The 14361-nt window shown below is 39.0% G+C and overlaps 2 protein-coding genes across 6 annotated transcripts in view; one reads left to right on the forward strand and one right to left on the reverse strand.

Moving 5' to 3' along the window:
- TMEM164 (transmembrane protein 164) overlaps positions 1-12634 on the forward strand; it is a 72055-nt gene extending 59421 nt beyond the window's left edge. For 4 of the 5 annotated variants that reach the window (XM_087940835.1, XM_026703142.2, XM_087940834.1 and 1 more), the window contains 2 exons: positions 9175-9275; positions 9690-10833. In XM_087940835.1, the coding sequence (XP_087796961.1) occupies positions 9175-9275; positions 9690-9896 (308 nt within the window). In that variant the 3' untranslated portion in view covers positions 9897-10833. Of the gene's footprint in view, positions 1-9174; positions 9276-9689; positions 10834-10867 lie in introns of those variants that run through there. The other variant, XR_015745020.1, reaches the window with a different exon arrangement.
- CHRDL1 (chordin like 1) overlaps positions 1-14361 on the reverse strand; it is a 271500-nt gene that overhangs the window by 8404 nt on the left and 248735 nt on the right. The window lies entirely within an intron of this gene.

Here is a 14361-nt window from a genome sequence, read left to right on the forward strand (position 1 = left end):
AGACTACCAAAAAGACCATAGTAATATGGGAAAAAACAAGAAGGGGAAAAGGGAACTTTCATGCATGTAAGGAAATGATGAAAGAGTTAAATTTAAAAGATTTATGGAGGGAACAGAATCTTGAAGAGAAACAATTTACATACTATTCTAATCCACATAAGACTTGGACTAGAATAGATATGGCTTGGATGGATTTGGATTTGGCTAATGAAATAAAAGAAATTAAAATCCTACCAAATGAATGGGCTGACCACAACCCAATACAGCTAATTTGGAGAGATAGGAGAGGAATAAAAAAAGATGGACACTCAACACCCAAATAGTAAATGAAGAAGAGTATATTAATAAGCTGAAAGAGGAGCTAAACTATCTTCTAAAAGATAATAATAATGAAACAACTTCAAAACAGAATATTTGGAATACTATGAAAGCAATTATAAGAGGTACAACAATTTCCTATAATGTTATGAGAAACAAGAGAACTTATGCCCAACAAAATGTATTACAACAACAAATCAAAGATTTAGAAATACAATTACAAAAAACCCCTAAGATCTAAGGAATACAAAACCAGTTAATATTAGCCAAACATAAGCTGAATTTAATTGAACAAGATAAAATAGAAGTTAGCTTGAGAAGGTCCAAACAAAATTATTTTGAACACGCCAATAAACCAGGAAGATGGCTATCTTATAAACTTAAAAAAGAAAAAGAAAAGAGACTGATACACCAACTAATAGACGAGAAAGGCATACCACAACATGAGATTGAGAAGAAAAAAGATATTATGTTAAACTATTTTCAAAGATTATATAAAAAAGAAGAAATCAATGAAGACAAAATAAGAACTTATCTGGAGAATACGAATGATAAAACAATAGGGGAAGGAGAGAAAGAATTATTAAATAAGGATATTACATGGTCTGAGTTGAAATCTGCAATGGAGAATCAAAGTAATAATAAATCCCCTGGCCCAGACGGGATTCCAATAGAATTGTACAAAGCCACAATAGAGTTAGTAGGGCCACTGATGCTGGAAGTGTTTAACGAAGTACTTTTGGCAGCCAAAATGCCAGACTCATGGAGGGGGGCATTGATTTCGTTAATTCCGAAGGAGGATATAGATGCCAGATATATCAACAATTATAGACCAATCTCACTTTTAAACGCTGACTATAAATTATTTACCTCAATTATAGCGAATAGAGTAAAACAAGTTTTAAATTTATACATTCATGAAGACCAAAATGGTTTCCTTCCATCCCACCAAATCAAAAATAATCTAAGAACCATTATTGACGTCTTAGAATATTATGAAGTTCATCCAGAGAAACAATTTGCACTCATGTTTTTAGATGCGGAGAAAGCATTTGATAATCTACATTGGCACTTTTTAATACAAAAAATCTATAACATAAGTCTGGGCACTAAATTCGAGAACATTATCACAACAATTTACAATACCCAACAGGCCAATATACTAATTAATGGTGAACAAACAGGCCCATTAAACATTGAAAAGGGTGTCAGACAGGGTTGCCCCCTCTCACCCCTCCTATTTATACTTGCTTTAGAATCACTGTTAACGCGGATAAGACAAAACTCTGAAATCCAAGGAGTCAAAGCAGAGGAATATAAACTACAGACGTTTGCAGACGATATGGTTTTCTTCCTAGAGGAACCCATGGAAAAAGGACATAACCTAATAAAAGAACTAGAACAATTTGGTTCAGTAGCAGGATTAAAGATCAATAGAAATAAGACTAAATTACTGACTAAAAATCTAACAGAGAATCAGAGGAAAGAATTAGAAAAAACCATGGGGATACAGGCAACAAAAAAGGTCAAATATTTAGGCATATGGTTAACACCACATAGTAAATCGCTCAAAGAGAATAATTATGATAAACTATTACAGCAAATTAAGAAAGACCTAGAATCTTGGAATAAGCTGCAGCTTTCTCTACTGGGCAGGATTGCCACGATCAAAATGAACATCTTACCAAAACTCCTTTACTTATTCCAGACAATCCCAATTAAATTACCCAAAATTTTTTTTGAAGATATAAATAAGGTAACACTTAAATTTATTTGGCAAGGGAAAAAAGCTAGAATCAATATTAAGGCTTTACAAGATGCAAAAGTAGAGGGGGGCTAGCGCTCCCAAATTGGGAATTATATTATTGGGCAGCCAACTTATTATGGTTAAAAGACTGGATCTTCAGAGAGGGTGGCACACATTTCTATGGGATGTGGGGAAAACTAAACAGTCGTATTTTCATAGACACCTTATTAGAGATTCATTATTAACTAATTGGAAAAAAATATGCAAAAAACATTATTTAAAAATTCCGATTTGGCTTTCAACAATGGAGGCAATGGTTCATCCCAACAATTTGGATATAACAAAAATGACTAAATATAAAGATTTATTAGACCCTCTAGGAAAATTAAAAACTCGACAGGACTTACAGGAACAGGGATTTAAAATTGACCAGTGGTTATATATACAAATCCATAGCAGATACAAACAGGATATCAAAGAGTTTGGAATTTATAGCAAATTACAATATTTAGATAAAATCTTATTAGGACCAAATAAAAAGAATATCTCCAAATTTTGTAAATATTTATTAGAGGTAGAATTAGAGCAAGAGATAGTGAAAGGGAACATGATAACGTGGAGTAGGAATATTGGAAGAAGCATTACATTAACAGAATGGGAAAAGATCTGGAATAGAAACATCAAGATTACGAAATCAGCGGCGTACAAAGAAAATATGTATAAAATGTTATATAGATGGCACTTACCCCCTTCGAGGTTGGCGAAGATGAACCCTAACATGAGCTCAAGGTGTTGGAAATGCAAAAGCACTGAAGGAACGTTTTTCCACACGTGGTGGTCTTGTAAAACTACCCAAAAATTTTGGCAAAAAAGTAGAAAATGGTTGGAGGAGATAACTAAAGAACAAATAGACTATAAACCAGAGTTCTCCCTGTTAGGGATCTCTGATAGATATTTATCCAAAAAGACAAAATATGTAATAATCCATATTCTAACCGCAGCTAGATTAGCGTTTGCTCAATGTTGGAAATTACCTCATACACCTTCAGAGCAAATGGTTATTCAGAAAATTTGTGAGTGTGCTGAAATGGATAAATTAACAATAGCATTAAAGAACAAAGAGTCCTCAACATTTTACAACAACTGGGACTCATGGTATAATTGGCTTACACAGAGACAAATTATGTAAATGATAAAAAGTAACTTAAACATAATGGAAAAGAGGAGTAGATTGGATATGATGAAGAGAAATGATCCTTACAGACTGTCACAAAAAGATATCATTCATTTTTAATTGTATTTCTACCCTATTCTCCCTTCCCTTCCCTTCCCTTCTCTCCCTCTATATCCTTTCTCTTTCCCCCAACTAGCCTTTATCCGATGTGCTAGGCCAGGTGTTTTCCTTCTTTCCCCCTTCCCGTTTTTCTTTCTACTTTGTAAATGTATTGTCGATGTGTTTTTAAATTGTAAATTTAATAAAATCTTTTTTTTAAAAAAAAAAGAAAATCTCCAGAGATGGAGCACTCACAACTTCTGGTGGCAAGCAGTTCCACTGCTTAATTGTTCTCGCTGCCAGGAAACTTCTCCTTACTACTAGGTTGGATCTCCTTTTAAACAAGCTTCTACCCATTACTACCTGTCTGCCCTCTGGACAAAGGGAAAGTCATCAAAAAATGAATTCAGCCCTGCCCTCTCCCCCAAGAAATTGTAGATGTTTCCTTGTTTGTGAAAGGGCCCTTCTGACTTTGCGTGATGACTTCTTCATTTGCTGCCGAATCACAACCACTTCTTGGCCAGGCCAGGAGAGCTTTCAAACCACCTCCTTTGGGTTTCTGCAACTCTCTGCTACCCTCTGCTGGTGGCCTGCAAACCCTGAACTCCACCTTCCATTAATGTTTGTCAAAGGTGGGATAAAATGTTGTGAAATAAGAAAAAAAGCCCGCAAATGAATGAAAACCCTTGATGACCTTATCTGGGAATATGTTATTGTGACTAGGATTAACTAGGATTAACATGCAAAACATAGGTAGCCATATAATATATGTCCAAATCACCTGAAGGCAGGACAAGAATCAATGGAGGGAAACTAACAAGGAGAGATCCAATCTAGAATGGAGAAAGTTCCTACAGCGGAACAACTTGCCTCCAGAAGTTGTGGGTGCTCCAACACTGGAGGCTCTTAACAAGAGACTGGACAACCATTTGTCCAGAATGTCTATGGAGCGTCTCAGTCCTCCAGGTCAGGGTTGTCCCAAAGATGCTTTTTTCAAGAGGCAGCTGGACTTTCTGCTTTTTCTTTTGAAGATGTTTCGCTTCTCATCCAAGAAGCTTCTTCTTCAGGTCCGACTAGATGATGGGGAATGGAATGATTTATACTCCTGTCTGCAATCCCTTTGATTCTATGTTCTATCTATGGGAAGGCTCCCAACAGTAGAGTGGTTCATAGTTCTCATAACTATCATGAGCAAATTGCAATATAAGTCCTCAGCTAGATAATTTTTCTAAACAAACAAACAAACAAACAGGATCTTGGTGGCAAGATCCAAGAACTCAGACTCTGGATCTCATCCACTTTCCATGGATTCCTTTGAGATCTGTTGACTATCTTATGTGGTAGGATGTTCTTTTGAGATTGCCCTCGCCCTTATTATTTTAACAGCATGAAATTTGTTATTAAGGTCTCAGCAAAGCTTAAATCAAAACTATCACTTACCAAACACATGAGACCCAATTCAGATTTCTGCTAAGCTGTGTTGAAGTTTCTCTAGTTTTGGTTTAGAAGATGGAGTTAAACTCCAAAGATTTTGCTAACCTTTTTCTGCAGATAATCCCCCACTTAAGGACCACAACTGGGACCAAAATTTATATTGCTAAATAAGCAGTTGTTAAGCGAATTTCACTCTATTTCACCACATTTTTGGGTTATAGATTGTTAAGCTAATCATTGCAGCTGTTAGAGAAATGCAGACATTAAACAAATCTGGCTTCCCTCATTGACCTCACTTGTCAGGAGCTGGCTGAGATATATGTGTGTGTGTGTGTGTGTGTGTGTGTGTATGGTATTCAGCTTTGTTTGGGTATTTTCCCACATCATTATAGTTGTGCGTTTAAAGTTGTAGCAATGTTTTGGCAGAATCTCATCTGCCATCATCAGGATTCTGTATTGTGTTCGTCTGTGAGCCAGACTTTCACAGCCATTTCAGTTTTAAATTTGGGGCTAGCCTATGCTGTGCCAGAATGGTTTTTTCTTCATCCCGATTGGTTAGGAGACTTGGTCTGTGTTTATTGGTCTTGGAGTTTGCTGTGTTCTGCTTGATTGGTGTTTCTAATATCTTCTGTCTGTTTTGTGGCTTTTTTATCTTGATTGGCTGGCAACATTGCGTTCCTGTATTGGAGGCTTTTAGTGCAGCTTGGCTCCGAGTAAATGGATGGCTATCATTTGTTAGGAAGCTAGTCATCTCTTCTATTCAGCCCACCAGACTGTCAATTATCTGGAAGCCTGCATTCTCAAACAAAAAAATCTCCACACCACAAGCCAGCCAAACACCTGGGCACAAACAGACTCCCCCTGATACCTCCAACTCAAACACACCCCGACCAGGCACCCAGATAAAACTTAGCTTTCTAATAAATGATGTGTGTGTGTGTGTGTGTGTGTGTGTGTATTTTCTTAAGTTTTCGCGGGTACTTACATGTATGGCATTCAGCTTTGTTCGGGTATTTTCCCACGTCATTGTAGTTGTTCTTTTAAAGTTGTAGCAACGTTTCGGCAGAATCTCATCTGCCATCGTTGGCATTAATACAGAAGCCTGATGATGGCAGATGAGATTCTGCCGAAACGTTGCTACAACTTTAAAAGCACAACTACAATGACGTGGGAAAATACCCAAACAAAGCTGAATGCCATACACATCGTACACAAGACGCTACACTGTGTGCACAAGACACACACACACACACACACACACACATATATATATATAGAGAGAGTGAGTGTGTATATGGTGATCACGTGACCCTGGGATGCTGCAACTTTTGTAAATGCCTGTTTGCAAGTGCCCAAATTTTGATCACATGACTAGGGATGCTGCAGTAGGTGCAAGTGCAAGAATTGGTCATAAGTCACATTTTTCAATATGGTTGCAATTTTTGTTGTTAAACAAATGGCTGTAAGTCAAGGGCCAGCTGAGGAGCTCTGGAAAAGTTGAGTTAGGCTGGGAAGAAAAAAAAAGTGTAATTTCAGCTCTTCCCAACTGTTTCTCTTCTCTCTACTCTTCCTTTTTACCCATTTCCCAGATGAGTCTCCATTCAGTGATTTTCCACTGTATGCAGAGAAGGAATTTCTGACTGGAGAGGCATCAAAGAGGGAAGAGGAAGCATTTTTGAGCTGAAATTCAAAAGCTCAGAATAGGAGCCATTGATGCTTGGAAAAATAAGCATGTAGATTTCTTTTCCAGCTGGCTTAGTTGCCAGGAATTTGCCCGGGTTTTTTTCCCTTGGCTTGTACAGTGCATTGTTTGAAAGCTCCTGCCATCAAACCAGATGCTTCTAGAGTATGTCTGGGGGGGGCAAGCAAGCTTTCTAGTTAACTGTTTCTAGAGCAATGCATCAAATTGTTATTACTCTCTACAACAGGGATGTCAAACTCGATTTCATTGAGGGCCGCATCAGGGTTATATATGACTTCAGAGATGGTGGTGCTGGGGTGTGTGTGCCGGGGTGGGCATGGCCAGCTTGACGTCACTCATATCAGGGGCTCCTCTGATGGCCAGAGTGCTCTGCCAGCAAAAATAGGCTCCCGAGCTCTGTTTCCGGCTGTGACAGCCTCCCTTGACCGAGGGTTGCAGGAGGCTGTTGCAGCTGGAAATGGAGCTTGGGAGCCCGTTTTTACTGGTAGAGGCATTGCAGGCCAGTCCCTTGCTGTTTCCTGGGTGACCCTGCGGGCCAGATCTAAGCACCCCATAGGCTGGATCCAGCCCGCAGGCCTTGAGTTTGACACCCCTGATCTACAAGTAGTCCTTGACATCTGATGCCACAATTTGAGTTTCTGTTGCTAAGCAAGACAGTTATTAAGTGTGTCCCATTTTTACCATGCTTAAGCGAATTGCTGTCATTGTTAAGTGAATCATGAGGTTGTTAAGTGAATCAGGCTCCCCCCATTGACTTATCATGCTTATTATACATGCCAGTTGCCAAGCGCCCAAACTTTGATCACGTGACCATGGGGATGCTGCGATGGTTATAGGCATGAAAGTGTGAAAGTCACTTTTTTCAGTGCTGCTGCAAACTTCGGTCACTAAACAAGTGATTGTAGGTTGAGGACTACCTCTAAAGGAAATTTGCATAAGTCCTGTTGTGGTTCACTGGCAGCAGGTGCAGGTCTCTGAGAGTGAGGACTAAGATGAGGGGCCTGCGTAGTGATGAAGGGATGGGGCAGGACTACCAGAGAGTGGGGTGCTGCCTTCGGAGCTTGTGGAGTCTGGCAGCAGTGACAAAGAGGACTCTGAGGTGCCTGTGCTCAGCGCGCATATGCGCAGGGCTGCTCAAAGGAAAGAGCAGCTGAAGTAGTATGGGTGACTCGGGTGACTGCAAGGTGATGGCTCCTCCCAAATGGGATAAAAGCCAGCCTTCGGGGTTGGCTTCTTTGCAGGAAGCAAAGAAGTTCTTTCAACTCAAAGTTCCTGTGGAGGTCCTGTCTATTTTGGTTTGTTTTCAGAGACTTTTGGCTTTTTCTCTGCAATTACTCTTGTGTTCTTGGCAACCTTTCATAACCTTATCTAGGACAATTAGTTTGAATGACTCTTTGCTGTGAATGAACAGAATTCACAGAGACACATTAAAAAGGTTTGCTTTTATATATACTTTGTGTTTCTTTGATTTGAACAAGGTTTGAGTCAGAACAGGTCCAAATAACGGGGGAGGATTGCACAAATGTCTCAAATAGACACTCCTCCTGATTCACATGAATACAGGTAGTCCTTGACTTTTAACAGTTCATTTAGTGACCATTCAAAGTTACAACAGCACTGAAAAATTTGATGTTTTTCACACTTCATGACGCTCGTAGCATTCTAATGGGCATGGGATCAAAATTCAGATGTTTGGCATCTGACTCATATTTATGACAGTTGCTGTGTCCTGGGATCACCGTTTGTGACCTTCTGATAAGCAAAGTCAATGGGGAAGCCAGAGTCCACTTAACAATCGTATTACTAACTGAACAACTGCAGGGATTCACTTAACAACTTTGCAAAGAAAGTCATAAAATGGGGCAAAACTCCCGTAACAACTGTCTCATTCAGCAACATAAATGTTGGGCTCAATTACGGTTGTAAGTGCAGGATCATCTGTAGTTGCAATTTGAATGGTCACTAAACAAATGATCATGATTCAAGGACTAATCGTAGTCTGGCTGAATGAGGCTGTGTAACTTTCATGCCTGCTCTGGCATTGACCTCTGTGGTCCTGGTTTGCTGAAATACAGGTAGTCCTCGACTTACAACAGTTCACTTAGAGACCAAAATTACATTATGTCATTGAAAAAAGTGACTTTTGACCATTCTTGAGTTACAGCCATTGAGCATCCCTACAATCATGTGATCAAAATTCAGATCCTTGACAACTGACTCATATTTAGGACTGTTGCAGTCTGCCGGGGTTGTGTGATTCCCCTTTTGCTACCTTCTGACAAGCAAAGTCAATGGGGAAGCCAGATTCACTTAACAGCCGTGTTACTAATTTAACAACTTCCATGAATTACTTAACAAGTGGGGCAAGAAAAATTGTAAAATGGGGCCAAACTCAATTAACAAATTTCTTACTTAGCAACATAAATTTCAGCTGTGGTCGTAAATTGAGGACTACCGGGATTAGTATGCAAATTTTTCTAGCCAGGAGCCAGCCATGGTCTTCTCGGTATCTTGAAATGTTTGCAGTTCTCTTCTTTGGCTTTCAATCTGATCTACAACAGAGGTATTCCTACTAGCTTATGTTTTCTATTGCAATAATCTTGGATTTTCAGGGTGAAAATGGATACTTCGTTAAAGGAAGAATGGTGTCCACCTTGAAATAGCCCAAAATAATTTTCTCTTTTTCTCTCTTTCTAAAAGGTGTCTACACTCCTGAGCCATCCTGGAATTTTTGGTGGGCCTTGCTGTCCACTGGATTGATGTTTGTCTACCACTACAGTTTTTTACAGATCTTGGGACTCGTAAGTCAATTTACTTATATGGATTGTAGATCTTTCTTTGAGTTGTGTGTTGGTGGATTTATTAAAAATATGCAAATGGAGCAGGTAAGTAAAAAGAAAAAACAGAAGAGTAGCTTGAAGAAAAGAGAAAAGAATTCTTATTTTAAATGGTTTACCATCTGGCTAAGTATATTAAACAGAGGAAACTCCAGAGTGCTAAAAAGCTTCAAAATTACATCTGTTTGAGGGTGTTGTTTGGGGTGCAAGAGGAGACAAAGAAGAACTGACATATTTCAGGTTCATAGTCACTATGGATAGTGAGATGAGTGACATATGAAATAAATCAATGAATAAAATATTTAAGGGTTGGGGCATTATTACTTTTCTTAAAGTAGGGCAAATTGTTGTAAACCAATCTTTCTCCTGCTCTTCTAGATCACTGAAGTGAACTTGAATAACATGCTGTGCCCGGCTATTTCTGATCCTTTCTACGGACCTTGGTATAGAATCTGGGCTTCGGGACACCAATCCATCATGACCCTGTTCCATGGAAAACTCATCCTTCTCCTTTTCTATAATGCTGTCCCTTTCTTTAAGCTTGGTGTGGATGTACTACGATCTCCGGCTAAGAAAGTATCCTGAATCTCCATTCTGGTTTCTTTCTTGAAGGATCTAAAGGAGAACCATGATATTTGGGATTGGAGAAGAACACTTCCTATATTGTTTTCAATTTCTTTCTTCTATTATGACATCAGGTTTATCTTCCCACTTTTCTGCTGAATCTTCATTACCTGTAGTTGGCAAGGATGGCAAAACACGTGGGGTTATTTACAAAAAGCCACAAGTAGAGTGCAACTACTGATCTTGCCACCTTAGACCTTTGGAATTTCAGATGTCCATCATATCATGGAAAGCTGATGGAAAGCACTAATCCATGTTCTTGTGACTTCAGTGGGTTTTTCTCCTGTGTGGCAGCTCTTAGGTTTTACCTTCAGCAAAGAACCTCTTCTTGTCTCATATAGACTTTGAGCGTGAATAGTATTTGGTGCTTCCACACTATCAGTGCAGATGGGAAGGCTGTTGGGTTGTTGAAATTGGTTAAACAATAACAACCTACTTGCCAAACACTGCCTCCTGAATCTCCTGAAAGTTTAAGCTGAAGCCTGGCCAGATGCCATCATATCGCTGGCACCTTTCAGATTGTTCTAAATTAATTGGTGAAAAGCAGCTTAATTGCTGGATTAAGATTTAGGAGATGGATTTGTCTCAGTTAAAGGCATTGACCAAGAGAATCTGCCAATTTGGAGTTGGACTTTATGTCATAGTTAAGCATACTTACATAAATGTATTACATATTGTACATACATGTATTCAATGTTATGTCCACATATATATCAACTGCCCCTTCTAGGACACTCCAGAAGAAAGCATAACCTTTCTTCGTCCATGTTTCACCATCTAGCAAGACTCTGCTAGATGAGAGTCCTGCAGACCAACATATTTGGATATCCTTGGGGAAGACAGCATACACGGAATATATATATATATGGCTAGCTTGGCTTGTCTGTGAAGGATGATTTTTGGAGCTTAGCTACTTCAGTCAAACTGACTAGCTTCACTATATATATATATATATATATAGTGAAGCTAGTCAGGTTTGACTGAAGTAGCTAAGCTCCAAAAATCATCCTTCACAGACATTGAAGAATAATTGTCTTTTCAGCATTGAAAAGTTGGAGAAAAGTAATTCTCAGAGCAGAATCTCTAGCTTTTTGAGTTGTTGCTGTGATAGTTGTTCTGAATTAGATTCTGGCTACTCTTTGATCCCATCCCACCAGTCTCTCCAGTTTTATTGCCTTACAAGTCCCATGTTGGGCAGCCTTTGATACCTCAAGCAGAGAAAAATTGCCTTAAGGTCAATCTTATCTGCTGTTTCCACCTGAATGTAGGAAGTAATGGGGTGGGGTGGGGTGGGTACTCATCATGAAGAACTGGTGTAGTTATGAAATTTCATTCCAGTTGACCAAAACTTGAATCTCATTGCAGTTTGGCGCGATCAGAGAAGTAGTCTTCTATTGGGGACTTTATAGATCTTGGTGGTGGTTGTTTTTTATTTGTAGCTCTTGATACATTTTGTAAATATTCAACTGTGAATATTCTTTAGTTGTCACATTACTATCAGAAGACATAGTTCCTTCTATGCTGCCCAGTGGGAAATTTCACCTCTGTGTTTCTTGGGCCAAATTCCTGATGTCAAAACCCAGTGGGGCCCTGGGCAGCAATGTGTCTTCTGCTGCTGCTTTGATGAATTTTGATGTTTACTCTTCAACATGGTATATTTAAACAGATATATGTAGACATGCAATGAAATTTCTAGATGAATAACATAGCCACAGTGTATTTGTGCTTGTGTGAGAGTGTGTGCGTGCATGTGACAGTTGTTCAGGACTCCTTCCATATAGGACCATAAAACTTACAAGGAGATTACGCATCTGTTTTTAGTAGTGAATATTGAGTTTTCTTTTTCTTTTTAAAAGCCAAGAATTAGCTAGGGTGAATTTTTTATTTGGATCTGTCAATGAAAGTGATCTTTGTATTCCTCCTGCGATCTCAATTTTCGATCTGGACCTATCCTTTGATTCTGTGCCATATTTATCATCCACACCATGGCCTTAGTTTTCCCTAGTCTAGACCAGGGGTCTCCAACCTTGGCAACTTCAAGCCTGGCGGACTTCAACTCCCAGAATTCCCCAGCCAGCAGCTGGCTGGGGAATTCTGGGATTTGAGGTTCACAGGCTTAAAGTTGCCAAGGTTGGAGACCTCTGGTCTAGACCATGTAATCGGTGTGTGGTGCCTCTTGATCGCCGGAGAGACTTTAAATTTCCTTTCAGAGCTACTTGCTCGTAAAACAGGTGCCATTTGTTTTCTTTTCAGATCATACAATAGCTGAGACATTAAAAAAACCATTGTGTCCTCTGTTCAAGACCAGGTTATTTGATGAAAATGCTGCCTTGCTATCACAATAGATTGGGAACCTTGTTTTAAAGTCACTTCTCTCTAGCACCTATTGAAGAGTTTTCTTCTACATGCATCCTGGATAAATAGACCAGGGACTTGTAAACCTCTTTTGTGGGAGTATTTTCTTTCATTCTGTGATTTGGCAGAGCTGTGGAGACTGTTGATCCAAGTTGGAACTTCTGTGAACTAGAATTTTAGTTCTGGGCTGAAGCAATCAAATCATGGAGAGATTAGGGACTGCTGGTGCCAGTTCTGTGCAGAGGTTGCTTTTTATCATTTGATAAAAATAGCACCTTCAGCAGGGAAGATAGCTAATATTGTTTGTTCTAGAACTGGGATTTTCCTTGTTCCTTGTTCTAAATTTAAGCTGGCAAGCTTTATTGGGGAGAAATGAAGCAGCAAGACATTGTCGTTTTTTATTTTGAATTTTTAAGATACATTCATTGTCCTCGGTCAGGTGTGATCTTTGTAAATCACTAACAGTGCAAATGCCAAGGAAAGTGCCATATTTCCTTCTTTAAATGGAAGTATGGGAGAACGAAAAATACAGTTAGAGGGACACACGTTTAATTTATAGATTGGTTGGGGGAAGGGAATAATAGCATGAATCGATTAACTCAGAGAGAAGGATTTGCAGATTGCATCCCTTTTGGCCTCCTCCAAAATAAAAACCTTTTGTGGTTACTGTTTACTGATGCCTGGCAGCTTTCATTGGCCTGTGACAAATTCTTTGAATGAAAAGGTTGGCTCAAAGCATCCTGGAATGAGGCTTGGAAAAAGCTGCAGAGATTGTCATGGAGGCCAAAAACAGAGCCTTGGAATTCTCCGGTCCTCTCGCCTAGCATCACCATTCCCATCACCTCTTTTGTCATAAAGTCTTGGAAGAATCTAAGTTGGCTTCCACTAATTGTTTCTATCTACTGGGTATGAAATCCTTCTGTCTTGCTTTCCTGTGTTTTTAAAAAAACATCTTGTATGATCATTGAGCCCAAGGTTGCTCATGCTTTCCATTTATGGCTGTAGAACTTCTTGGAATTCTAGTTAGATGTTGTCTTTTGATGACCGCCAGAAACGAGTGATTGGCTTGTATGCACTTTTAATGTCAAGTACCTCAGTGAAACCGCTCCTTTTGCGACCTGCGTCAGGATTTTGATATTTTCTCATTATAGAAATTGAGTGTGCTTTGGAAAAAATAACTGGGAACTGAGTCTCCCAATGAGCGTCAGATTAATACTGTATTATCTACACCTGAGATTGTGCAAAGATAGGATATACCGCCATTAACTTTTCATGATGCAAGAATATATATATATACACGTTTAACTAAAATTACAGCAATTCGAGAAACTTCCAGCCCTGAGGGCCCACAAAAATTCCTATATATATAGGAGTTTTTGTGAGCCCTCAAGGCTGGAAGTTTCTCGAATTGCTGTAATTTTAGTTAAACGTGTAGCTGTTACATGTATATACCCAAGATATTTGGCTCTTACAAATCTGGGAATTTGGAAGTTTATCGATGTTGCTGCAGCTGTCTGAAATGGCCCTTCTAGTGTCTTAGTTCAGTTGGCAGCTTGGCAAAAAGCAAAAATAACCTTATTCTTCATGGCCATATGATCTTTTCTTGTTTTCCTACTCAAATAGTCTTCAAATGGTAGAGTTTCAGCTCATTCTGTCTATCAAGGGATAGTCAAAAGTACCATTACTTTCACTTTTGGTGAATTAAAAATAGAATCACCCACGAAGGTCATTTTATTAAGATATTTCTTAAAAACAAAATATTTTTTTAAAATGTAAAAGTCATTTTCCAACACAATTGTGTATTTGGGCTTATGGTTCTGTAGAATTTGTCTCAAATGTTTTTTTCTATCTCAAAATAAAATGTTTGTGGAAAAAAATGCTTATGTTTTGTTTCAGGGAGATAGATATTTTATACCAATGGTTGTAACTTGAATTTCATTCCTTGATGCTAACTTCATCATGGTGGATGGCTGGGCAGATTAGACTTTCCTGTCAGCTTCAGTATAGGAAATCCTGCGGTGAGCAGCAGGTTGGATTAGAACGGCCTCCCGGGTCTCTTCCAATCCTAACA

Source organism: Pseudonaja textilis, chromosome 12 (genome assembly GCF_049901715.1).
Source record: "Pseudonaja textilis isolate UNSWEBS1 chromosome 12, rPseTex1.2, whole genome shotgun sequence".
Lineage (NCBI taxonomy): Eukaryota > Metazoa > Chordata > Lepidosauria > Squamata > Elapidae > Pseudonaja > Pseudonaja textilis.